The sequence below is a fragment of the Maylandia zebra genome, linkage group LG6 (genome assembly GCF_041146795.1).
Source record: "Maylandia zebra isolate NMK-2024a linkage group LG6, Mzebra_GT3a, whole genome shotgun sequence".
NCBI classification, from domain to species: domain Eukaryota; kingdom Metazoa; phylum Chordata; class Actinopteri; order Cichliformes; family Cichlidae; genus Maylandia; species Maylandia zebra.
This window is the reverse complement of record NC_135172.1, coordinates 1,721,811-1,748,784: the sequence shown is the minus strand read 5'-3', so window position 1 is coordinate 1,748,784 and position 26,974 is coordinate 1,721,811. Positions and strand designations below refer to the sequence as shown.

The 26,974-nt window shown below is 43.9% G+C and overlaps 3 protein-coding genes across 3 annotated transcripts in view; 2 read left to right on the top strand and 1 right to left on the bottom strand.

Moving 5' to 3' along the window:
* Positions 1-796, bottom strand: part of si:dkey-9i23.16 (uncharacterized) — a 15,279-nt gene extending 14,483 nt beyond the window's left edge. Inside the window, exon 1 of the mRNA XM_023154071.2 lies at positions 593-796. The gene's annotated coding sequence lies outside the window, so the exon portion shown is untranslated. The remainder of the gene's footprint in view (positions 1-592) is intronic.
* tmem176 (transmembrane protein 176) lies at positions 736-20,293 on the top strand. The gene is made up of 7 exons (XM_004572362.4): positions 736-860; positions 10,431-10,559; positions 11,134-11,244; positions 11,360-11,416; positions 11,540-11,689; positions 16,962-17,078; positions 17,619-20,293. Exons 2-7 carry the CDS (start codon positions 10,434-10,436, stop codon positions 17,676-17,678), a joined length of 621 nt encoding a protein of 206 aa, XP_004572419.1. The 5' UTR covers positions 736-860; positions 10,431-10,433; the 3' UTR covers positions 17,679-20,293.
* A 4,146-nt stretch (positions 20,294-24,439) lies between these two features.
* Positions 24,440-26,940, top strand: tmem109 (transmembrane protein 109). The gene is made up of 3 exons (XM_004572364.4): positions 24,440-24,735; positions 24,980-25,082; positions 26,038-26,940. The coding sequence occupies exons 1-3, from the start codon at positions 24,661-24,663 to the stop codon at positions 26,409-26,411; spliced, it is 552 nt and encodes a 183-aa protein (XP_004572421.3). The 5' UTR covers positions 24,440-24,660; the 3' UTR covers positions 26,412-26,940.
* Positions 26,941-26,974: the final 34 nt, after the last annotated feature.

Here is a 26,974-nt window from a genome sequence, read left to right as displayed (position 1 = left end):
CACACACACACACACATATATACACACACACATACACACACACACACATATATACACACACACATACACACACACACATATATACACACACACATACACACACACATATATACATACACACATACACACACATACACACACATACACACGCACACACACATGTATATACACATATACACGCACACACACACGTATATACACATATACACACACACACACACACACACACACACACACACACACACACACACACACACACATATATACACATATACATATATATTTTAAATGAGCTTTATACAGCAACAACATGTATAATAAATATGAATAAAAACACATCAAACACTAAAAAAATTTACTACAAAATGAATGCGTCTATTTCCATTTTTATGCTTTTTTCCCTCTTTAAATATCTAAAAATAAAAAATTTAGTGCACTTTCTACACTCACTGTGTGTGTGTGCACATTCTTTCTAATATGTACATGAATAGTGCCAAAACAACAGAACGTGGACTGTGAAAGGCGCATGGGCTTGTGTATCCTATTCAACTGTCAAAGATGAAAACACAAATAAAAAGCAGCCCAACCTTACCTCCTGTAACAGTCTGAGGGTCTTAGGATTATTCCACAAAGGTCTGTGTATCGCTGCTTGTCTGGAATGTAGGAAAACAGAACAGGAAGCGAAGGAGGCGCTCTGCTGGATGGGAGCCAGAGACGGAGAACAAGTTCGCTCTGCCCCTCCCCGTCTCCCACCAGCTTGTTTGCTCTTATGAACGTCCCCTCAAACACTGGTTTGAAAAACAGCAGGCGCATTAAAAGAAGAAGTATTCAGCTGAAGGCTAAAGTGATCAGCAGAAAGGGTAGGAATGACACAATTTGATGCTTTTTAATAACTGCAGAGCTTCTTAAAAATACAGAGGTATTTGGTGTTAGGCTTGTTTTATAGGAGATGACTGATAGATCGAACAGAGCACAGAACTGTTTTGGCTTAAAACAAATTAAGATGCGGAAGAAACAACCTTAGGCAGGATGGCACAGTAGCCTTTTGCGTCTGACCTGATCACTTCCTTCATGGTAGAATGTGAGTGCACGCTGTTTTAACTTTTAATGGTAACTTTACTTTTGTGGATTGCTGTATAACAGAGGTAGGTTCCACTAGTCACCTTCTAAACTTTGTATTTAATACTGTGGCTGTCCTTTTTATTCATGTAGATTTGAACATGGCAAAACTGAATTAAAATTTGAAATTGATTGAATGTGTCTGTACTGTTGAACTGAGCGTGAACATAGATAAACAGCCAGCCAAACTCAAGAGCCAGGGAGGTGAGCGTACTTACTCCTTTAATGACTTCGAACATAGTGTTGAACTGACATCATTGAACTGGAGTGAAACTAGAAACACATAAAACTAAACTCTTAATGATTGTCATACAATCAGCAGGTAAGTGTATTTAGCCACTAACATAGGAGACTTCAAGATAAGCATCCTGTAGATATACAATCTGATATTAATACAAAGAACAATAAGCAGGTAGTGGGCAAGTGTACACTTGTATCATTAGCTCAGAAGCTACGACCTATAACTACTGCACTTCAAGGAAGGTACAAAATAATGTCTCAAACACCCCATTACTAATTGTCTAATATACAAAGAACTGACTGAACTGGCAAACAACTGCATGGTGCGTTACCGCCACCACTGATATGGAGTGTGGACAGGAATCGCGCTCAAAAACAAACAAAACCAACCTACTTCATATCCTTCCAAATTACCTTCTCTCAAAAACTGAAACAGGGCTTGACAGCTTTTATTCCCCAACTCCTTTTGCAATAACTTAATAAGATCTAATTTCAAGTTAATGTTACCGAGACTTTGGACCAGTTGTCTCCTCTCTACCTTATGCTTCCGACACTACAAAATACCATGCTCCAAAGTTTCCTCCTCTCCACAATAGTTACATGTCCTTGAATTATGTTTCCCTATAAAGAACAGTGTAGAATTCAATCCTGTATGTCCAAATCTCAGTCTTGACACCACCACCACCTCCTCCTCCTACCTCCTTGTGGCTCTCCTTACTCCCACCTTCCCCTCCTTTCTTCTTCCCACTGTTTCTCCCATCTACCCCTCATTTCTCGCTTAATAACAGTCTTAACTTCCACCTGACCAAAACTCACCGCCAGATCAACTATCCTATAATTAGTAGCTTCCTTTACTAACCCATCCACTGCTTCATTCATTCCCCCTTACCCCATAGTGAGCTGGGAACCCAACACTGACAGACCCATCATATGTATTCTGAAAAGAGTTTGCTGAATCTCTATTAAAATATCTGATCTACTTTCCGAATGACCGCTCTGTAGACTGACCAAGGCTGCTCTTGAATCTGAACAAATAATTGCTTTCAATGGCCTCAAATCTTCCACCCGCTGAACCGCTAATAGAATTGCTATCATTTCTCCTGTAAACAGATAATCATTAATCCTCTTCCCAAGTTCTACCATAAAGTCCAGAATTACTAGTGCTACCCCCACTTGACTGGCTGGATTCTTTGAAGCACACGTATATACTTGCACATACCCACATTACTGTTCAATGTAACCCTGAACTGAATTTAAGTCGAGACCGCCTGCCCTGTCCTTACTCTTCTGGTGCAATAAAGCAAAACCTACAGCTGCTTCAGAAAGTATCCATGAAGGGATTACAGGCCATGGCACTTGTTGACAGATGTCTAACTGATCCAATTTAAGTTCCTTCTTTCTTCCCCCAACCACCCATCTGTTATGCCGCTCTGCAGCCTCTAATCTCCTCAATGTGTTCAGCTGGTGCTAACTGGCCACACCTAGTCAGGTGTGGATAAAAGCATACCTGAGGTAGGCTTCCCAGAAGCTCACTAGTCTTTGCCTTGGTGGCACCAGCCATTTTAGCCAACCTGCAATGCCATTTTAAGATAAAACCCTCTTCTCACTAACACTGTGGTATTCGTCTCCTTTTCTATGTTGTGGCTTTAGAGCAGGGTCGTAACATAAGGAGACGAATAGCACCAGCTGAACACATTGAGGAGATTAGGAGCTGCAGAGGAGCTGGTTGCGTAACACCTCCTCCCTCAAAAGGGTTCCTCTAGGACCCCTAAATTTTTAAAAAGCCCCTCTGGACCTTGATCCCTCAAACATAAGCTTGAGCCAAAGCATAAACTTAAGCACTTTATTACCAGCTCTAACATAGAACTAAATACTCACATTTCTTTAGCTGGCATTTTTAAACAGGGACGCCCCTGCATGAGGATTTTGAAGTTACCACACTGAACACGCAAAAAGTAACATGTGACCAACACAAAGGAGCACGACAGTCACACCCAAAATAATTACTTGATCTGCTACAACACAAAACCAAAAGTAGCAACAAATAATCACAACCAACTGATCTGTTGTCTCCACCACACAAATGGTCACATACAAGTGGCCCTATACCACAACAAGTCACTTTAAACTCCAAAGCTCAGTAAAGAAAGCATGCTAGTGACCAACCACAAACAGAGAGCTATGGCCACACAATGATTGCTCAGAAGTGATCTAACCAAAGTAGCCACACGCTCTGCCACAATAAAGGCCACAGCACAAAACACTCACCTTATGAGGATGTCATTAGCATCCATCCACACTGACATCAGATGCACACACATGATGTACACGCAATGCCAACTTAAGAACAGCCTACCTGCCTCAGCTACAAGACCAGAATTAATGGTCTCAAACCTCCTGCCAAGTTTGGTGCCGCTGATTTACTATGTGCAACTCCCAACCTAAAACGCTAAAAACAATAAAACCCTAACTTTACCTACCTAGTCTTCAGTGGTGTACCACCAAACAACAAATGAAAACAACAACAAAGCAAAACAACAAACAAATGCTGCGATGGAAGGGCAGCACAGCTACCCAGCTAAAACACACTTACTAAAGGGACGTTGCTCAATCACAGTGAACACCTTCACTCACCCACTTAAAAGTAAAACAAACTGATTTCAGTCCCAAAAAAATGTCTAAACAATCCCGGACGAGCCCCCACTTATGTTACGACCCTGCTCAAAAGCCGCAACATAAAAAAGGAGACGAATACCAGAGCGTTAGTGAGAAGAGGTTTATCTTAAAATGGCATTGCAGGTTGGCTAAAATGGCTGGTGCCATCAAGGCAAAGAACAGTGAGCTTCTGGGAAGCCTACCTCGGGTATGCTTTTATCCACACTTGACTAGGTGTGGATAATTAGCACCAAACTTCTTTTCCAATTCTCTAGACACCGCTATTGGGCTCAATTGCACTTCCTGATCCTCCTTCCTGAATTTCAAAGTTATCTTAAATTCCTCCCTCACCATCTTCTTCCTCATGACCCTGAACCCTTCATCTGAGCTGTTCTCTTCCAAACTCTGTTTACTGGTCTGCAACCCAACCAAACTTGCCTCCTCTCCCCTGCTTCTCCCTCTTCCTGATCTTCCCCCGCCAGCAACCAGGGTCCATTCACCAAAATCCATTTCATCATCCTCATCTACCAGAGACACCATTCGAGCCAGTCACACACCAGTTTATGCCAACTGCCAAACTCTGTGATCCAAATCCGTAGTCCAAAGTCCAAAAACCAAACAATTCACTCAAACCGTATGGAATGTCCACCTTCAAATTTCCCGCACCTCCCCACCGCTACTCTCTCACAGTTCCTGGGCCGACAGTCAGGTGATGCTGGAATCCTGACCCACTGTTCCTGTCTATGCACATGTCAAGATAAAGGCTTTCCTGTCTATCCGGATGTCAAAATAAAAGCTTCACAATTTTCTGATGTATAACAATAGAAATACAATTTCCACTTATTTGTCTCATTAGCATATGAACATATTTAAAACAGAACGGTATCTATATATGATCTCGGACCTTGTCTGAGGTCTGAGGTTCAATATCAAGACAAATTGCCGTCTTGCTCTTTGCTGAGATGAGACAGCGGGCGTAGCTCCAATGAGGAGCAGGATGTGGCTTTCACTCTTTCAGAAAAACATGGAAAACAAAAATCTTTAAACTAACAGTTAAAGAAAAGTGTGTATGTCTCATTTGCAGGGCAACCGGTGTGGGACTGCACTTTTAGCAGTGATCTCGTCCATCCATCCATTCGCTTCCACTTATCCTTTTCAGGGTTGCTGGAGCCTATCCCAGCTGTAATAGGGCGAGAGGCGGGGTACATCCTGGACAGGTCGCCAGTCTGTCGCAGAGCCAACACATAGGGACAGACAACCATTCACACCTAGTGACAATTTGGATTATCCAATTAACCTATCCCCACAAGCTGCATGTCTTTGGACAGTAGGAGGAAGCCAGAGTACCCAGAGGGAACCCACGCAGACACGGGGAGAACATGCAAACTCCACACAGAAAGACGCCGGCCTGATGGTGGAATTGAACTCAGGACCTTCTTGCTGTGCGGCAACAGCGCTAACCACCGTGCCACCTCAGTGATCTCGTATAGAAAACTATTCCGCGCATATATAAAACAGGTCCGCGGCTCTGAACCGTAGTAAAGGGACCTCTGACTAATACGGCGGGTTCGTGTCGGGCTCGTAGCTGAAAACTAGCTTTACTTTGTTGTCTGGGTCAAGTTTGCTAGTGAGAGACAGAGGGGGCGTTGAAAGGCTGCTGCAACAGAGCTTATTGTTTCAAAGGAAACCAGGAACACAGTGTACAGTCGAGTCTTAACAGCTTACTTACAGCTGGGCTCGTCAGGCTCTCTTCTTGGCTGCAGTGGTTATTATTATATTTACATGCTTCCAGCTCCCGTTTCTGCTCCATGACAGCTCGAACTTTTCCGCTCTCCGTTTTTTTGCACATGACGGGTATAGGGCTATGCCTGTAACACTCTGCTCATATTGCCTTCATATTAAATAATTTTTTGAATAATAATTTTTTTTTAAATATTTCTTCACGTCATTATGCGGCTGCAAGTAGAGGTGACATGGGCCGTGACAATAAGACACAGGCATTGAGCCCCTTACTGCGTTTCGCTTGGGTTTCCACCGGCGTGGAATTACCAAAAATAGAGAGGCCATAGCCTAACATGTGAAACAGGAAAAGACCGTCATGTAATCCGTTTATTTCAACAAAGTAACTGTATTCGGAATACCACCTTTTTAAACGGTAACTGTAACGAAATACAGTTACGCATATTTCGTATGTTAAATACGTAACGCTGGTACATGTATTCAATTACTCCCCAACACAGGGGGCAACTGTGGCGATGGCAAAGCGGCACAAAGTGGAGAGACACTTCAGTGCACTTCATGCAAGCCTCCATGCTAACTACCCACCATCATGAGCAAAAAAGTCGACGAATTAAAGGCAGTTTTGGGCAACCAGAAGTCTTTTTTTTTTTTTACAAGGCTGGTGAAAAGTCACAAAAAGCAACTGAAGCTTCATTCAGAGCTGCAAAGAGATTTTGGAGGGCACAGTGATAATAATTGCAAACACTCTGTTCAAACACTTGAGAAGAATGGTCCTAATATCAATTACATAAATATGTGTAACTGGGGGCGAGTACAGTGGTGAGAAGAGTGTCAGCTATATCTGAGAACTTGACCAGGATCTGGTTAGTAGTTCAACATCCAGCACGATGAGTCTGTGGACAGCAGCAGTACATCGCGGATGATCATGTCTGTCAAATGGTGTTTGATGATTTCACACTACTGCCCCTAAAGACACAACAGAGGGAGTTGACATCTACATGCAGTGAAGAGGTTCTTCATGGAGAACAAGGTACCATTAAAAAAGCTGGAGTCGGAGACTACTCACGGGGCTCCTACCGTGACATGCTGACATGCAGGCTTCGTTGCTCAATGCAATAGTAACACAGACTTGCCAAAATGTCTGCCTAACCACTGCACCATTCACCAGCAGGCGTCCTATTGGAGGAACTTTCAGCTGAGCACGGTGACCTGTTACTACACAGAGAGATCTGATGACTAAGCAGGGGATGGGTGTATGTCATTTTTTGTCACCTTTGGGTGAAATCAAGGAGTTCATGCAGTTCGTGCAGACCAAAGGGAAAGACATCTCAAGGACACTGAGTGGATGCTTGACCTTGCATTTTTAACTGACGTCATTGGGTCCTGATCCATTTGAACTGTCAATCAAAAGGTAAGACAGTTGCTGACATGATAAGTACCATAAATGCATTTGAAGCTCAGAAGAACATTTTTTCCGTACATTTACAGTCCTGCACTTTCCCTCCATGCAGTCAGTGCTGAATGATAGTGCTTCTTAATGGCAATGCTCCCATTTGGGGCCTCGACCCCAAGGATCGGGTCTGCCTGCACAAACAGCACAGTATAGTGTACACTGGAGGATTGCTGTGATTTATACATCGGGGAAACCAAACAACCTCTGGCGAAGCGGATGGCACAGCACAGAAGAGCCGCCTCGTCAGGCCAGGACTCTGCAGTCTATTCACACCTACAGGCCAGTGGACACTCTTTCAATGATGAGGATGTAACATCCTGGACAGGGAGGAACGCTGGTTTGAGGGCGGAGTCAAGGAGGCCATTTACGTGAAAAGGGAAAGACCATCTCTGAATTGAGGAGGGGCCTAAGGGTACATCTGTCACCATCTTACAATGCTGTGATTGCAGCCAATCAACTCTCTGTGAATGGGACTCATGGTTATTGATCAGTGGTTGTTGATCAGTGGTTGTTAAGCAACAGTCATGGCAATTTGCATATTAATGATCATGAAACTGTTTCCTCCATTTCTAGGAGTTTGAGAACAGATTTAGTGACTTTGAGGTACATGGAACATGTTTGTTATTTATTTAAATCCTTTGATGCAAGTGGAAATGAACTACAACAAACTAAAATAATATGCAAAAATGTTAAAAATAACAAAAATTCTAAGATGTAATAATTTGTTAAAAATACACTAGATTTGGTGATCAGTACAAATGTTATAAAATTCATTTAACAATGTGTTCAATATTAAATAACTGATCATTTGTACAAACAAAAGGCTCTTTGCCTCCCTCCAAATGGGGTCTGCACAGCTAACGTAAGTGTCACGGTCTGGCTGGCAGACCGTGGGGATGTGGGGAAAGGAGGACCCAAAACGCAGACTCTGCGATGCAAACAGTGCTCTTTATTTACAGTGAAAAGGCTGTAAATACAATAACTCCCCGTTGCTCCCTCGAACCCCGTGCGCGTGCTTCCCTCCGATATCTGTGCTCGTGCTCCCCGCTGTTGTGTTTCCGCACCCCCGTGCGTGCTGCCTCTCCGGACCACTCCTCCTCCTGTAGGGAAACCAGAGGCGCAGCCGTCAACACTAACCCTCGGCGGGCATATACGCACAGCACAGACCTACGCTAACACACACTGACTTGGTAAGATAACTCAATGATCCCGCGTCGGTGGGAGCTCCAAGACTCTCCTAAGTAGCTCCCCCGACGAGCCCTGATCAGCGGCAGGTGTGTGGCTTCGGGTGTGGCCAGTCCCTCCGCAGGGCCACACCCCTCAGGCCTGCAGGTGGCCGAGCTCCATCCTCCAGGCACACCCGCAGACATACACACCCATACCTCGCCTAAACATATGAGTGGGACACAGACTAACACAGCACAGAGAAACACACATATGTACACGCACAGAGAAGGGGAAACGACACCAAAAATACATAATAATAATACACAGGTCCATGACTGCCCAGGGATCCTGGGTCGCCCAGTCCCAGGACCCTGACAGTAAGTACTAGGAGCTTAAGTTTACCTAAGTCATAATTCTGCTCAGTGGAAGACAAATGATAGGAGAAGAAAGAACATGGGTGGCACTTACCATGTGGGTCACCACACTGGGAAAGGGTTGCCACTGCCCCACAGTCACAAGTGTGTAACTCCACAAACTGTTTGTGTGAGTCAGGTTGGATCAAAAAATGAGTGACTTATGTATGTATGTATATATATGTATATATTGTACTATTCTTAGTTAGTGTATTGTCTGTCTTGTCTTAATGTTGGTTTAAAATGGAGCACTGTAACAAAAAATAATTTCCCCCAGGGATCAATAAAGTATTCTGATTCTGAAATAGGAGAGGAGCTGTCTCAGTTTCATGAAGGCATTGTCTACATCTGCTGTTCATACAAAGCAACAGTGTGAAAACACACTTTTCTGCCTTGACACATGCTGATACAAACTAACCTCACATGCTCACAATACTGCTCCTTGGAGAAGATGAGAATATTATCAAGGTATACAAACACAAAAAGACTGTAATACATATTGTTTACTAGGGCCTGGAAGACTGCAGAAGCATTCGATATCTTAAAAACCTTGATCAGGGATCCAACGCTTACAGTGCCAGAATGAATGGAAGAATAGACAAGGTCAGGGCTAGTTCTTGTCTTTAGCATGTTCACAGAGTTCATGATCAATTCTTCATCTCAGTGAAATGGTCTTGACGCATCCTCAATCATCCAGGTAAGGAAATCCTAAAAAAGTTGATTCTGTGAAATAGTTCCTCAGGCCTCAGGCTCATCCCTTTGAACAAGTCACCAAAGAGTGGGCTGGTTTGCAAATTCCAGATACAAACAGTGGTAGAGAGTGGGCAGGCAGGTACGTTACTGCATTGTCCTTCTCTTTACCGATTGAGAATTCTAGATGTGGTTTCAGAGGAAAGCTGCAAACCCTTTGGACAGACTCAGAGACAGGCTCTTAGGACAAGAGAGGAGAAGAACGAACACAAAACCCCAAACCTGACAACCAAACCATAACATGCTTGAATAAATTGACACATTCGATTCTTGCTTTCGTTTCCTATCAGCAATGATCATCAAAATTACATACAAATGAACTTCTTCATATCATTCAAATGTCTTGAGATCCACTAGTACAGAGCCAAAGGTGACGGCTCACTGGAACACAGACAGACTGTAGCTTCTAATATCTTAATACTTGCCCATTTTCATGCATTGTGCAGCCTCAAAGTCGAAACCAGTGTTCCTGTCTTAAGTCTGTAATAGTCACAGAGGACAGGTAGTTCTTCACAATGTTAGTACTTATAGTAACTGCAGGTAAGGCTTTGATTTCTGGATCTTTTATAGCATCTTGCAGTGTTCATGAACCCGATGCTAAATGCAACTATGCTACATCTCTGTGCTTGCATTTTACAACAGCATGTACACAGTTTTAAAAATGATGGTGAGTCATTGTTTTGCCTTTTTTCCAGGAGATGGTAGTAAAGAGAAAATATCTGCTATCTACACACTTTGTTGGGATATAATTAAATGGAACATAGACTACTAAAAGTCTGCATATGTGATGTAGGAAAGTTCTGCAGCTCCCCCAATGTTCCCTGCACAATTCTGCAGAGCATGTGATTTGATTTGAGAGATGAGTGCAGTGGGTGCTTTGCTGCTCATTGCAGGTGATGGCAGTGTCAGTCTCCAGGGATCTCACAGTGCGGGTGCTGGCAGACCCGAATACTCTCAAGCTTGCTGAGAGACAACAGGCACTGAAGAATGCCATCCAGAAAGGAGAACCCAAATGTCTGGGGGTGAGTTTTGACCTCTGTGTGTTTGTATATGTGTGGATACAGAACGTCTGTGTTTTGATTTCTTTTTCCCTCCCCATGCATTTATATGCCACTTCTACATGTCATTAGCTTTTGTCCTTTCCACTCCATAGTGTGTATTTTGTCCTTGCCTACCTTTGCAATCCTTTTGGTTCATTACTCCACAGCCAGTCTTGGCCGATGGCTGCCCCCCCATTGGTCAAGTTCTGGTGGCGGTTGCATCCTATTAAAAGGGAATCCTTTCTTTACATCTTCGCTAAGTGCTTGTTCACAGCGGTCATCTGATTGTTAGAGATGTCTCTGCAATGCTGTGGGGTCTTTACATTGCAATATGAAGCACCTTAATTCAGTTGTCTTTGTTATTACTGGTGTACAAATGGAATTGAATGGAATTACCACCTCCATGTTTCACATGGATGAGGATGCAGCATGTTCCTGTATCATAACTTCTGTCAGAGAGCTGTTTGATAGTAATCTGTGTGTGTGTGTGTGTGTGTGTGTGTGTGTGTGTGTGTGTGTGTGTGTGTGTGTGTGTGTGTGTGTGTGCACATCCCAGGTTAGTCAGGTGATGCTAGGACTGATGGTCATGTCCTACTCCATTCCTCTGCTCTTCACTGAGTTCACAGAGGTGGTCACCCTGGGAGTTCCTTGGTGGAGCGGCCTGATGGTGAGTTTGTGTGTGTGTGTGTGTGTGTGTGTGTGTGTGTGTGTGTGTGCGCGCGCGCACGCGCGCATGTGGGGGGGTTAGTGGTATATTAATAAATGGATTTTCCTGCTCGCAGTTCATCACAGCAGGAGGAATCGCAATATTCTTGGACAAACACTGCACCATGAAGATTGTGAGTCTCTTCTAAAACTTGAAACATTGTTTCAGCTAAGTTGAAAATAACTGAACAACAGCGCATGATTTAGAAAAAGCTAACATACTAAAGTAAAATGTTTTTGGGGGGGCGGGGTTTCAGCTGCAGCTGTGTCTCATGATAAGCATGGTGTCTGTTATGCTGTCAGTGGTGGCTGTGATCATCTACTCTGTGGACATGAACAAGAATCCTGAGGAGCCTTGTATGAAAACTACAGAATACGACAGATGTGACGAAAAGCACTACGAGACGGTTGGTCCTTAAACTATTCTGGGTGTCTTTCAGTACCTGTCATTCTGGATTTCTTTGTACTTAATTTGCACATTTTTGTTGTGTGTCTATCATTTTTGTGTCCCTGTAGTCTTTTTCTCTGTCATTTTGTACACTCGTTTTTTTCTCTTTGTAGAGATTTTTGTGTTACTTTGTATTTATTTTGTTGTCTCTTAGTACGTGTTTCAGTTTGTAGTTGTTTTCTGTCTTTTTGTAATTGTGTAAAGCATAATACTCTTTTTTGCGCTCACATCCTGAGTAATAGTGACATGTCCAGTGTATGGATTGCATATTTAAGCATTTAGCCATCCCCATAATATATAAAATATAATTAGAAATAACTTATTAAGATGAAGTGCTTCTACAGTATAGTTAGATCTATACGTAAAAAAAAGTTCCAAACAATCCGTGCTCCGACCCATAGCTCCAACACACACTTCCCTCTTGTGCTCCTAATCCGTGACTCCGTCCAAGTGAAGAAAAACGCTCCCGCTCCCTGGTAACAAAACAAACACACATGTCGGCAAAGGTATCCACAACAAGTGAGGTTCAAAAACACAGAGGAACACGGCCATACTAACAAGGGTAAACTCAATAATCCAGCATTGACTGTAGCTCAGCTGCACTGCTAAATAGGACGCTCATGGAGAAGGTAATCAGTGCAGCTGGTGATGGCTTGATGAGCTGCAGTTGCAGCTGAATGTTAAGCACTAAAAGCAAAAACTGAAATCTCTGCAGAAATATTCAAAGTCACAGCCTCAATGCAGTTGGAGCCCTGAGTCTTCTTTGAGTTTCCACAAACATTCCGGGTTTTAAGCATTTTCAATCAATCAATCAATCAATCAATCAATCTTTATTTATAAAGCACTTTTCATACAAAAAACAATGTAGCACAAAGTGCTTTACATAGTTAAAAACAGCCCACCCCACCCTCCAACTCACTCCCCACACTCTCATTAACATAAATGATGTGAATACACATATATCCCCCCCCCCCCCCCCCCCCACACACACACACACACACACACGCGCACACTTAAAGAGTAAAAATTGGGCTGGGCTCGCATGAGCCAAGTGAGGAAACACTATAACAGGGAGCCGTCTGCACCGGGAGCCGGTCACAGACCGCAGCCTCCGGGCTGGGCACACAGCAGGAGGGAGGCCAAGGAGCCCCCCAACCAGGCTGAGAGGACCCCCAGAGACCCAGCAGCCACAGTCGATCACAGCCCCGGTGCAGAGAGCGCCCTCTGAGGAAACACTGGAGATATGACACAATAGGATATATACAGGGTAAAATGATAAAATAAATAAGAACAGGATACAATATAAATATAAATATAAATAGAGTAAGAAGATTAAAAAATGAATAAGAATAAAATCAATAAGTCGACTGTGTGGGAGGTGATTTGTGATGACCACGGTGAGGACATCGACAGCCTTACTACATGCATTACTGACTATATTAATTTCTGTGTGGATAACACTGTACCTACCAGGACTGTACAGTGTTTCTCCAACAACAAACCTTGGATTACCCCAGAAATTAAAACCGTCCTCAAGCAGAAGAGGAGGGCCTTCAAATCCAGAGACAAAGAGGAGTTGAAAAGGGTGCAGAGAGAGCTGAGGGGACTGATAAGGAATGGGAAGGAGAGCTACAGGCAGAAGATGGAGAACCAGCTTCAACAAAACAACGTTGGTGAAGTCTGGAGAGGCCTCAGAACCATCTCGGGCCACAAACAGCAGAACTCTCTGCCTGGGAGGGATGTGAGATGGGCAAATGAACTGAATCATTTCTTCAACAGATTTGATTCAGCCATGAGGCAGTCTGCAACATCGGCTGCAGACTCACCCACCCCCACTGCTGCTGTTCCACCTCAGACACTTCACACCTCCTCTATTCACCCTGCTCACTCCCCCCCACCCCCAACAACAGCATCCAATACACACTCAACACAAGGCTCCAGCCTGTCTCTCTCAACCACCCAGGTTAGGAGGGAACTGAGGAGGATTAATGGCAAGAAGGCAGCGGGTCCAGATGGCATCAGCTCGAGGGTCGTCAGGTCCTGCGCGGACCAACTGTGTGGGGTGATGGAGCACCTCTTCAACCTGAGCCTGAGGTTGGGAAGAGTCCCACAGCTCTGGAAAACCTCCTGTGTTGTACCAGTGCCAAAGACTTCGCCCCAAGGACCTCAACAGCTACAGGCTGGTGGCTCTGACATCCCACCTGATGAAGACCCTGGAGCGGTTGGTCCTGGCTCAGCTTCGGCGCCTAATAAGCTCATCACTGGACCCACTTCAATTTGCCTACCAGCCTGGCATTGGAGCGGATGATGCCGTCATTCACCTCCTACATCGTTCCCTCGCTCACCTGGAGACCGCTGGAAGCACTGTGAGAATCATGTTCTTTGATTTCTCCAGTGCCTTCAACACCATTCTTCCCTCGGTTCTAAAGGACAAGCTGGAGAACTCTGGAGTGGACCATCACCTCACTACCTGGATCCTGGACTACCTCACCGACCGACCACAGTATGTGAGGACTCAGGGCTGTGTGTCGGACAGGGTCGTCTGCAGTACGGGGGCCCCACAGGGAACGGTTCTGGCTCCGTTCCTCTTCACCATCTACACTGCAGACTTCTCCCACAATTCCACCCAGTGCTTCCTGCAGAAGTTCTCTGATGACTCTGCAATAGTCACCTCATCACTGATGGGGACGACAAGGAGTATAGAGGACTGACCCAAGACTTTGTGGACTGGTGCCAGCTGAACTACCTCCAGATCAACGCCAGTAAAACCAAGGAACTGGTGGTAGACTTCCGCAGGCACAAGCATTCTCCACTGCAACCACTGAACATCCAAGGTATGGACATTGAGGCTGTGGACAGCTACAGGTACCTTGGTGTTCATCTGAACAACAGACTGGACTGGACTCATAACTCAGACGCCCTCTACAGGAAAGGGCAGAGCAGGCTGTACCTGCTGCAGAGACTCAGGTCGTTTGGAGTGGAGGGCCCACTCCTGAAGACCTTCTATGACTCTGTTGTGGCTTCTGCTATCTTTTATGGTGTGGTCTGCTGGGGCGGCAGCATCTCTGCTGGGGACAGGAAGAGACTGAACAGGGTGATCCGAAGGGCCAGCTCTGTTCTAGGATGCCCTCTGGACTCAGTGGAGGTGGTGAGTGACAGGAGAACGGCGGCTAAGCTGTGATCCCTGATGGACAACATCTCCCACCCCATGCAGCAGACTGTGACAGCACTGAGCAGCTCCTTCAGTGGGAGACTGCGGCACCCACGGTGTGGGACGGAGAGATTTCGCAGGTCTTTCCTCCCCACTGCTGTCAGACTCCATAATAAAGACTTTAACTGATCAAGCACACACATCCATACATATGCAATAATACTAAGTGCAATAATCCTTTCTGTCATCGTTGTATTTTTACTCAGTTGTATATAGTATTTGTATTTGTATTCTATTTTTATCTTATTGTATATTTATTTTATTTTATTCTACTGTATATAGTATTTTATTTTATTCTATTCTGTACAGCTGTGTACTGTATTTATTCTTATTGTATTCTAATTTTTGCCTCATAACTTTTGCACTGTCCACTTCCTGCTGTGACAAAACAAATTTCCCACGTGTGGGACTAATAAAGGTTATCTTATCTTATCTTATCTTAAATATTAGGTAAAGTCTAAATTAATAATAGAATAACAGGATAGAATAAATAAGCATAAAATAAATAAACGCTAAGTAAAAGCTAAATTAAAAAGGTGGTCTTGAGCCTGTTCTTAAAAACATGTACGTTCTCTGCGGCCCTGAGCTCCTCCGGCAGGCTGTTCCACAGACGAGGACCATACCACTGAAAAGCTGCCTCTCCATGAGTATGTGTCCTGACTTTAGGGACAATCAAAAGGCCAGTACCAGAGGACCTCAGGGTCCGCGAGGGTTCGTATGGTAAAAGCAGATCTGAGAGATAAGAAGGCCCAAGACCATTAAGACATTTAAAAACCAATAAAAGAACTTTAAAATCGATCCTATTGGACTTCTCTTGTACGACACCATGATTTGTACAATACTACACTGTACAAAGTATGAGTGAATGGTTTATGATGTGTGTGTCTGGCCCACTCAAGAAAAGTAGCTGGATAGTCTAGTGGTAAGACTACACACCTTTGGAGCGGGAGTCGTACGTTCGATTCCCACCCAGTATCTAGTACGTGTCTATGCTAAAAAACCAAGCCCTGGAATGGTGAGGCTATGTCTGCAGCTAGAGCACAAGCATTTCTGTAAGGGGCTGTGTTAGAGTGACCTTAGGGTCCTAACCATGTCCTAACCAAAGCTGTTCTTCAGTGTCAATGGGTTTGACTGGAGGGCCAGCTCTGTGGAGTGTTTTACTGATTGACGAAACATCTGTTAGGCCAAGGACAGTGCTGACTACTATATGAAATAGTGGTGATATTAAAAACAGATACAAGCCTGTGTTGGAAATCACTGTGTGGGCTTCATGCAGCAGCTGGCAGTTAATACAGTCCACTGTAGCCACAAATGCAAGTTAAAATTGTTCCATGCAAAGAAAAAACAGATGTAAACACAGTCGAGACACGTCTCCAACTTCCCTGGACATGAGCTGATTTAAGATGGACTGATAAGAATTGGAAAACTGTCTTATGACACTTATGAAACAGTTTTTCAATGGGCAGTTATCTTGTTGGAGGACACAGACTATAGACAGCGTTTCTGATGGTGTAGGAGTGCAACAGTGCATCTATGTTTAGGTTTTACATCTGTGAAGGACCAACTCATTCTGAACATACATCTGGGTTGTGGAGCAACAAATGCTGTCATGCAGATGTTTGTTTGGGGGTTTTTACAGATGATGCTTATTTACCAAAACCCATTCTGCACATATCCAAGACACAGCTTAATAGTCAATGAGCACGAAACTGGCCTGTCTGGAGACAACACACAGAAAACATTTGGACCATTATGAAACAAGAAATATGATAAAGAATTTCAAAATAAGAATCTCCCACTTGCCTTCATACTCTTTTCAATAAAATATAGAATATAGACTTGAAATAATTCATCATTCATGTTAATGATCCATCCAGACATTTATTCATTAGTTTAAGTAGATCGATGGATGGATTACTTTGCTTGTATACAGCAAAAGCACAAGTAATGGCACTGAGCATGGATAAATTGTGCAATAATTAATGCATCTTGTGTGAAATGTATGTACTTTTCACAACAGAGGCTGAGCAGGGGAGTGAAGTCGTCCCTCCTCGTCTTCACTCTGGCCCAGACAGTCATCGCTGCCATTCTCTGTGTCCTTCTCTTCAGGCAGAGGCGTAGCTTCGTATCATACACTGTAAGTATCCAGCTCTCAAACTCTTCATAGTCTTCATACTCAAAGTGCATCTGGATCAAATCTGCAACAATGTCAGCTACAATACCCATCTCAACATTTTGTTTGCTGCATGACAATCCTCTGCAGGTTAGAGCAGGATAAACAGGCTGGTTTGCTTCACTGTGATGGGTTTAAAATAAAGGCCAGTGTGTGACTGGTGCACAGTGGCTGTGGGTTCATGGTCAGAGATTCATATGAATTTTAGCTGATGATGCTGAGATCCTGAATTCCACCTTCACATCAACTTCATGCTTTGCACAAAAATAGAAATGCGCTGCAAAGAACTACTATTTGCTGTCTTACTTTGAGTACATGTTGGAGTCTGTAATATTTACTTTTACTCGAGTAAATGAGTTGAATCAGTACTTCAACCTTTACTGGAGTATTTTTTAACAGTAGTATCTGGACTTCTACTTAAGTACAGAATGTCTGTACTTTTGCCAACTCGGTTGTGATTTGGAAAGATGTCTGAAACACCGACTCTCTTTATTTCTTTTGCAGCCTCTCGGTGAAGCAGCTCCACCCACTTCAACACTGCTTACATCGCCCGACCTGAACTGATCAGTTATCCTTTGACTGATTGATCATCTGTGTCCTGATGATTGAAAGTCTTGAATTTGTCTAACCCCTTACATCTACCACTTATTTACTCTGCTACCTGCCATGTTTACACAAGTGTGCCAGTTCTGTCAAGGGCCTTTCACACAGACGTAATAACTAGGGGTGCAACGATACACAAAATTCACGGTTCGGTTCGGTTCGATACTTTGGTGTCACGGTTCGATATTTTTTCGATACAAAAAAAATGTTCATGCCTTTTTAATTTGTCATTTATTAAAATTATAAATATATATTTTAACTGAAAAGTACAGTTTTTAAATTTAACCCTAACCCTTGTGCGTGTTTTTTATTTTGACAGCGAATGCGCACCTGCGGACCACTTATGTGCAGCCCTGGTTATTTAGCTCGTCATATTGCAGCCACAGAAACTCTTTTGTCCATGAAACCATAAAGCTGCACTTTCTTTTTGCCTTATAGTCTGATTTGTCATAACTTCTCCGTTTTGCGGTAAGCTTTTCTTTGGCTGTCACTTCTTCACCCTGACCTGTCTTATTTGGCTCAGCAGAACTAAAATATATATCTGTCTGTGAAGGTTCTCAGTCATCCAGGTCATCGTAGTCAAATATAAATCCTGCTGCTTTTACACACACACTCACATAAGCTCAGCGATTCTCTGCGCGATCAACCTCTCACATGTTTAAGCTGCGGGAGATTTCACTTGTCATGTTTGCATAGTAAGCTAACGATTAATAAGACGATGTCAGAGGAATTGGTGCACAAATTATCATCACTCACCAATCAGTGCTGTCGCTCTCTATACACAGTTCGCACGATTGCAAAGTGAAAGCAAAAAAACAAGCGCAAATTCAAACGCGATTTCAATATGTCACATATTGACAGTGGCTCACCGATGCCAATGACATAATTACCCAGCTACATTTCTGAAAGAATGCAAAAGCATTGACATATATTTTTTGTACAATAGCCCGACGGGCAGGGAAGAGATAGATTTTGGTAGCCCGACTGAAAAAAATCGCTAGCCCCAGGACGTCGGGCTAGCGATATTGCGAGCCCTGTATCTGATTGAGGAATCACTCATCTTTGGAAAAGAGAGTTTATTATACAGAGAAATGTCTCTTTCCAAAATAAAAGCTATACTATCCGCTTCTTCTGGGCTATATTCTCAGCAGCATAAGGAGAATCACGTGCTAACAGCTGTCTAAATGACTCGGCTAAAGTTAGTAGCATGCTTGTTGTTTTTGTCTTTGCACTAGGATGATGTCGGCGTAAATGTGCAGTCATATTCGTTGTGTTCCCACTAGTGCTTTCAGGTTAATCTCGTTGAAATTACCTTAACGCCACAACACGGCAAATCTCCGTTAACGAGCTACCGCCGATCGCCCCGTGCATGGGGCTAGACGGCTAACACGTTAACGAGCTAACTGCGCTAACACACTAGTTCCCACCCATGTAATTGAGCATTGCATGGCACATCCAACATACTGTTTTACTTTAGTCCATGACGCGCTTACCTTCAGGGTCATACGTCACATGAAAACCAAAATAATTCCAAACGCCAGATCTGAATGAGGGTGGGGGAGGTCCATGTTGCAAGGAGAGCTTAACTTCTGTCTTGCTAGCTTGCCCTGCGCTCTTCCTTCTGACTATGCTGTCTGTGTTGAGCGCTCAGTGGATCTGCGCTCGACAGTGCAGCCTAGGCGGAGTAGTCGAACACAGATTCACTGAGCGCTCAACACAGACAGCATCGTCAGAAGGAAAGTTGATAAAATAAATTACAAATGTTGTATTGTTCGATACATATGCGTACCGAACCGAAAGCACTGTATCGAACGGTTCAATATCGATACGAATATCGTTGCACCCCTAGTAATAACTGTTCAACACTGGATTAATGGTTCATGGACGGCACATCACAGTCTAAGTGCAGCCATGTGTGCAGGGACGCATTTTTATCCAAGACTAAAGACTTTTTATTCTGGTATTCTCCTCTAAGACAACCGTACTTGTTATGTGTGGCAGATGATGTCACATATGAATGTGGAGCGTTCGGCTATGTCCAGTCACAACTGCTGAGTAGTTGCCCAAGGGGCCATTAACAAACAATTTATCCCCAAGGGGCAATTGTTTGTTAATGGCCCCTTGGGGATAAATAAAGTCTTCTGATAGCATACAGGGACCATATAGAAATGCACTGCCTTGAAAGAAAAAATGGATCATGGTTTTTGTATCTGAAGAATTTCATAGCTGAAAGATCCTGATTTTGTAATCAAGAGAAAAGGTTCTGCGATTTTCAAATGACATAAACAAGAAACTTCACTAAATGTGGAAGAAACGTACCTGCATGAAGAAGGCACCCAGTCAGAAACAAACCCTGGGACTTCTTCTTCACAGTCCAGTCCAGGTTTTTTTCCTCTTTCAGGTTTAAACGTAGGTGTGGCACATAGGATACAACATTGTGTGCAGTGTTGAGACCATGTTTCAAATAAAAATGTTATTGTGATAAGATTGGTGTTAAGAGAATTGTTCGTGCCATCTTTGACAGTATTTTGTGTAAAATTTGAAAACGTCATAAATGAATAAACACATCAAACCCACTGCGTGAGACAAAAGCACACTGTCAACACTGGACTGTGCAACAAATGAAGCACCTCTGTCATCAGGTGTTAGCGTCCTCACTTGAGACTAATTTTATAGCTCACAGGTATGTATGTAAAGTGCTCTGAGTGGTCAAAAAGACCAGAAAGTGTTCTATACTAAAGTAAATTTAACAACTTGCCCAGAGATTAAAGTGGAATTTGAATAGTGGGAGGACCCAAACTTCCAGTTCAGCAGTGCTACACAGGGGAATGGGCCACATTGTGATTCCTGTTGTGAGTTTCTGTCACAGTCCTTTTGAGTTCTCTCAGTTTCACTTGGAGCTTTTTTCTCACTTTTCTTATTCACCTTAGCATCTCTGTGGAGACACTTTACAGTATCATTGTTTCAGTATTTGTTAGTTTGGTCAGGTTTGTTGGTACAGCTTGGTTGAAGAGGCTTTGGAGGCTCCAGAGTGTCGCCTGGGTTAGACTGACGCAGGGCCAACACAGAGATGTTTTCAAACTTACACGGTGGTTTGTGAAGGACAGCTACTCTGTTGTTAACCATTTTATCTTGCTGTATACACTGCAAATCTGCAGTGCTGGCATTTCCTGTTCCATTAAAAATGACCAACCTGCAGGCCTTCTTCGTAAATAAAGAATAACCAGCTCTTTCTACGGTGAGAATTAAAGTTTATAAGATGACAAAAAAGACATTTAAAACATTATGAGGGCACTTACAGGCCTCCTGCTGCCATCTTCAGGACAAAACGCTGAAGCATTTTAGAGCATGTTGGAATAAAATTTGCTGTATTTATATTTTTGTTTGGTTTTTATTGCCTGGAGTTGTTTGGATAGTTTTCCTTTCTTTACTGGGTTCGTAACAGTAGTAGTCAGTGAAAGACTAGAACCAAACTCTACAGATTTATTACAAGATAGAAAAATGACTTCCTATTTGTTAGGTTTATATTGTGGATTGTCATTTATGCTTAGAAATATATAACCATATATTTCAGAGGTGTATAATCATTGCATATTGATATGATGTCTGATCCTTAGCAGTCTGCAAAGCCGGTGTGCCTCCCTCTGATATACGTACACATCCTAGGGTCATGAGAGAGTTCGTACCTTGTTTTATGGTAAACTCATCCATGTCTGCTTTGGTATAAGCACCTTTTGTTTAGCTGAACTGCTGGACGTCCAGGCCAGCAGATTTAGGGGAGTTGTTCACAGGGTCACATCTTGACCACACACGATATGTTAATGAAGCTATGCATATTCATGTAACCTCAATAAAGAGCAGTGCTACGAGGGAGCAGACGTGAGCGATGGGGTGAGCGACAGAACGCTCGTCAGTTCTCTCCCTCGTGCACGAGTAACACAGAACTTTGGTGGCTTGCGTCTTGCTTTAGTAGAGTTGTCGCGTTCCAGCGAGGGGTTTGTGCTAGACAGACCCATCAATATTTGTCAAAGCTAAAGAAAGGAGGCCTGACTGTCCGTGAGCTTAATTTGTAGTTTACTTTGGGTGCCAGTATGTATGCTGAAGTCTTAAAGACGTATCATACATTGATCATACCTCCACAGCAAAGGAAAAAACTAATCTGATGCTCAGCATTACAAAAAGTACTCAGTATAACAGTCAGCAGTCTCTGGGAGGCCGAGCACTTCAGAAGGTTGACAGACCAAGACTCTACTAATCCAGCTGGCTGTGTAGTCAAGCGGAGCAGTCCACAACCATCCACACCGGCTGTAGAGGTGGTGTAATCCCTGGCTGCTCCACTCTGCAAGCCAAAGTATTTCTGGGCAAGACACTGAATCCACGTTGTTCTCAGATGTGTTCACTGCAGTGTGAAGGTCACATGGAAAGCACTTTCATTCATACAACACAAGTGCTTGTGTGACCAAGTGGTCGGCGGGGCTATTAAAAAAGTGTAATACAATGACACCACCTAGGGGAATTTCACCCCAGGAAATAAAATCGTTTGGGAATAAAATACCCAACAACGTTTGCACAGGTTCAGGGATGCACACTGAGGCCGGCTCAAACATTAACAGTTTCATTTATTAATATAAAATAAGATAAAACCACAATGACTCTCCACAAACTGGGAGCAACCAGGAGAGGCAGTACCAGTTTTGCAATACCAGCACAATATGCAGCTGAGGATCGCCCTAGCCAGCCGCGGAAGCTGGAGTTTAGCCATCCGGCCACACTCGTATGAGTGAGTGAGTGATGTTGCATGAAGTGATCAAAGTGCTCCGGTACAATAGATAAGTGCTGTATTAGAACCAGTGTGTTCCCACTGAAGGATTTTGGATGTCCTGCAGCAGCAGACGACATCCAGCTGTACGTGTCTTTTAAACCTGAAGATGTTTCTAAGTTGCAGATTCTAAATGTGTGCTTAGAAACCATCAAAGGTTGGATGGCCGACAACTTCCTCCAACCTAATGAAGAAAGGACTGAAGTTCTTGTATGTGCTCCAGACAGACATGTACCTGACATAATGAATGCTCTTGGTCCTCTTTCAACATTTGTGAAACCGTCTATCAGGAACCTCGGGGTAACCTTTGATTCTGCTCCTACCCTGGATGTCCACGTCAAATCTCTGGTTCGGTCCTGCTTCTATCATTTAAGAAGCATTACTAAATTGAGCCCTACAGTGTCTCATACTGAACTGGAGATTGTTATTCATGCATTCATTTCATCACGATTGAACTACTGTAATTCACTGTTTACATGTCTAAACAAAAACTCCCTGGAGCGTCTGCAGATTGTCCAAAATGCTGCAGCAAGGCTTCTGACAAAACATCTAAATACTCTCATGTAACACCGTTGCTTATACAGCTGCACTGGCTCCCCGTTGAATTCAGAGTCCATCTTAAGATTCTGGTTCTGACCTTTAAGGCTCTTCAAGAACAAGCACCAGCCTACACCACTGAACTTTTACAGCCCTATGCCCCTAGCAGGTCCCTGAGGTCTTGTGATCAGGGCCTACTTGTTATTCAGTATACAAGACTGAAAACCAAGGGTGACAGAGCTTTTGCCACTGTGGCCGCCAGACTGTGGACTCTCTTCCTCAGAACTTAAGATCTGCAGACTCAGTGATTACTTTTAAAAAACAGCTAAAAACATCTTTTTAAAATTGCATTTTGTTAACTTTTGACTGTTTTTGTTTTATACCTTGTGCAGCACTTTGTGATCTTTTATCTAGAAATGTGCTATATAAATAAAATTTTACTTACTTACTTACAAATATCACTGAATACGTTTCTGTGTTATTTTTACTGCCATATGGCAAAACGTGTGTTACGTGTTAAAGCTTGTTACCTTTTCAAACAAGTAACATTAATGCTGCCATCTCTTAAATGCTACCATTCGTATCATAAGCTACTGAAATGCACCCATGAGATGCATGTCAGGTTATTTTGAGAAAAATCGTTTTTCGAAAAACACCAAACAACTCACCTGGAAGAACCAGGTCAGTGGACAACTCACCTGGTTCTTCCTGCTCTTAAACAGACTCTCTGTTGTCTCTCTCTCCATCCTCCTTACTCCTTCTTTGCACTGACAATCACACACTAATTGTTTGAACTAGAGAATCACATCGAATTATTTGCTATTATAATTGCAGATAATTACTGCTGTGATGAAATCTAGGGGTGTCTGGGCACCCCTCCAAAAAGGTCTAAACTGGCCTATTGGGGCCACAACCAGTTTGTGGCTGAGCAGAAAGAGAAGAGAGAAAAGGAGAGCATGAGAACGAAACACAAGAACCAACAGTGGCACATACTTCCCTTTCCTCGTTCCTGTTTCTTTAAACTGTTTTATTAGACTGTGTCAGCTGCCAGAGGTTTTTACCAGTGTTCCTGTGAGGTCTGCTGCACCATCCTGTTTGAGCATTGAATTTAAATATTCTCTAACTGCACCCTAACATTACCAACATGAGAGAGAACAGACTTCTCACCTGCACAGATAAACAACGGCAACAAACAACCACAGCTCAGTCCGTGTGCAGTGCAGTGCAGCGTACCGTAGCGTACTGTTGTAGAGTACTGTGATGTGTAATAGAGTAGTGTTGTACTGTAGAGTACTGTGTTGTACTGTCGGGTACATAAGACTGTTTCATGTTGCATGCAGCTGCACACTCGTCCCAGCAGGGGGCAGACGTCCTTTATTCATACGGACTTTTTCCACATCCTGCTGGAAAAACTTGACCGCGGTAAAGTTGTGTACTTGTAGCTGGATGTAGTTTCCTTTGTAGTTCTTCGGAGTAGACAGTGTGATTAAGAAGCAGTGCTCACGGAAGCTGCTCACGGAAGCGTTTTTGGCGGGCTTTGTGCTCTCAGTTTAGGGGGAGACGGAGTTTGAGACTCTACCAGAGACCATGCAGCAAGTCCGGGACACCCTGGCTGACTTGGCCGAGCAGGGCACGACCTACCTGGGCAGGCTGGTGCAGAAGGTAAGAAGCGGAAGTAGTCCGGTCTCCGTGGAGCGGATTCTCGGCATCCAGTTTTGAACTTGTGTGTACACGATCAGGTTTTATCACCACACTAGCCCTGATTAGAAACCATAATAATTCGACATAAGCAGTTTAGGGTAAGAGAGGGGACTGTTCGCTCTCGCTGACAGTCACATCAGTGAACTTTGGCCGTTTCTCTGTGTTCTTACCCTCACTGTTGTCTGAAACAAACCTGCCTCTGCAGCCTTTCTCTCAGGTCCTAGCTGTGGTTGCAGGCAGCGTGGCCGGTGCTCTCAATGTCCTGCTGCACTACGTCTCCCAGTTACTGCAGGCCTCTGGGATCCAAGGTGAGCATCGTTTGTTTCTGGGCTGCACTCAAGACCAGTTCAAATATAGCAGAAGTGGGTGCTGCCACCTTGTGGTGCCATCAAAGCCAGAGACTGTGGGCAAAGTTGTTTTTCCAGCCTTGACTCCCCTTTTGGATAAAAATGTTTGGTAGGTGCTTAACCTGCTGAGCATAAACCTTTTAATCAGAGATCCATGGAGCCTTGGACCTGTATCTGTTGGATGGATCAGCTGAATGACTTTATTAGAATCGAACTGAAGCTTGCTGCGCTTCACATAGAGGCGAGAATCTCAATATAAGCGACTCCGTACAAGAGCTGGTTCATGCCAGTAGTTTAACTCGCTGGCACTGTTATTCTGCCTGCCTATTGATCCTGGTTATTGGTTCTCCAATCAGCTGATTTCAGTTGGTGTGCAGGAGGAGGAAAATAATGGCTCAGTCTGCAGCGTGAGCATGGATGTTACTTTTATTATTACTGCACAAGGACAAGAGCGTGATGGTAAAGTAAACTGGACACAAGCAGCTGCATTCTGCTGCTGACAGCATCAGCTGCACAGACAGCATGCTAACATGTTTGCTCTGTGCTCAGACCTGAATACTCCGACACAGATCACACGTGTGCGTCCTGCAAACCAGCAGCTGGGTTTATGTTGTTAAATGAGACCGTGAGTTTCAGGAAAGGAGTAATGTGAAATTAGTGTAACACGTAACTTTGTAGAGTAATAACTCCAACAAGGAGAGGAAACACTTTCAGCGTGCACAAACATTTGACCAGACAGCGTGTAGTTCATCTGCATGATGTAATGTCTTTGGTATGCAGTCAGAGATGGTGGAGCCTCTCGCAGCAGAGCCAATGAGAACCCGGTGATAGCTCCCATCTGTAGCGTCGCAGTAAGAGTGTCAGTGGAAATGAGCAGCTTTGTATGAAATGTAATTTCTGGTGCTTTTTTCCACAGTTAGCCTTCCTACCAACAAAGTGACCCCAGAGGGCCTGATCTTCGTCATTCAGTGGGTCCTCGCAGCTCTCATCTGCTACTGGCTGATTTCTCTTGCCTTCCGATTGGTTGCCTCCACTCTGATGTGCGCCCTGTGGTTTCTGAAAGTCGGAGTCGCTTTAACCTGTTTTGTGCTCATCCTGAGCGACTACAACGTGGGCACGGAGGCAATGGCCATCCGACTGGCTGTCCTGCTGTGTGTCTGCGTCCTGCTGAACGTCGGGACTCGGGGAAGTTCCAGTGCGGCTAATCAAACTGCTCGCCTCGAGAAGCAGGTGAAGATCCTGGAGAGACGGCTGAGGGAGATGGAGAGGTGGACGAGGACAGAAGAGTGACGGAGAGAATCTTCTGACAGCCAAGTCAAACGACAGTCGCCCGAGGATCTCTGCATTTAGGATCGTTCTTCAAATTCACAGAAAGCACGGCACATTCCCAACAGACTGCTGAGCGGGAGCAGATCGAGCTCGTAGACGAGTTGATTGGATGCAGCTCCCTCCCAGATACGCCCACATATTTGGATGAAGTTTAATGAAAAACACTTTCTCCTCTTCCACCGTGCCTCTCCCTAAACACAGTGCTCTCCCAGAGCCCAATGCCTCACCCCAACTTCTGTTAGATTTGCCCTGCGAGCAGCAGCTGGTGGAGGCGCTCGTTACACCAGCAGCTGCATCGACTGGCTCTGGCTCCTCTACGTGTGGTCCTGTCAGATCACAGAGGCGTTTTCTTCTCACTGAATGTAGTTGCACTTCAGCTGCAGTGAATCAGGAGGAGGTGCAGGACAAGCTGACACATCGATCAGGTGATGGACTCCTAATCTCAGGCCTGTTTTCAGTCATTCCACTAATAAATAACTTTTCAAAAACATGCGCTCCTTTTTCTTTTCACCAAGTAAAAAAAC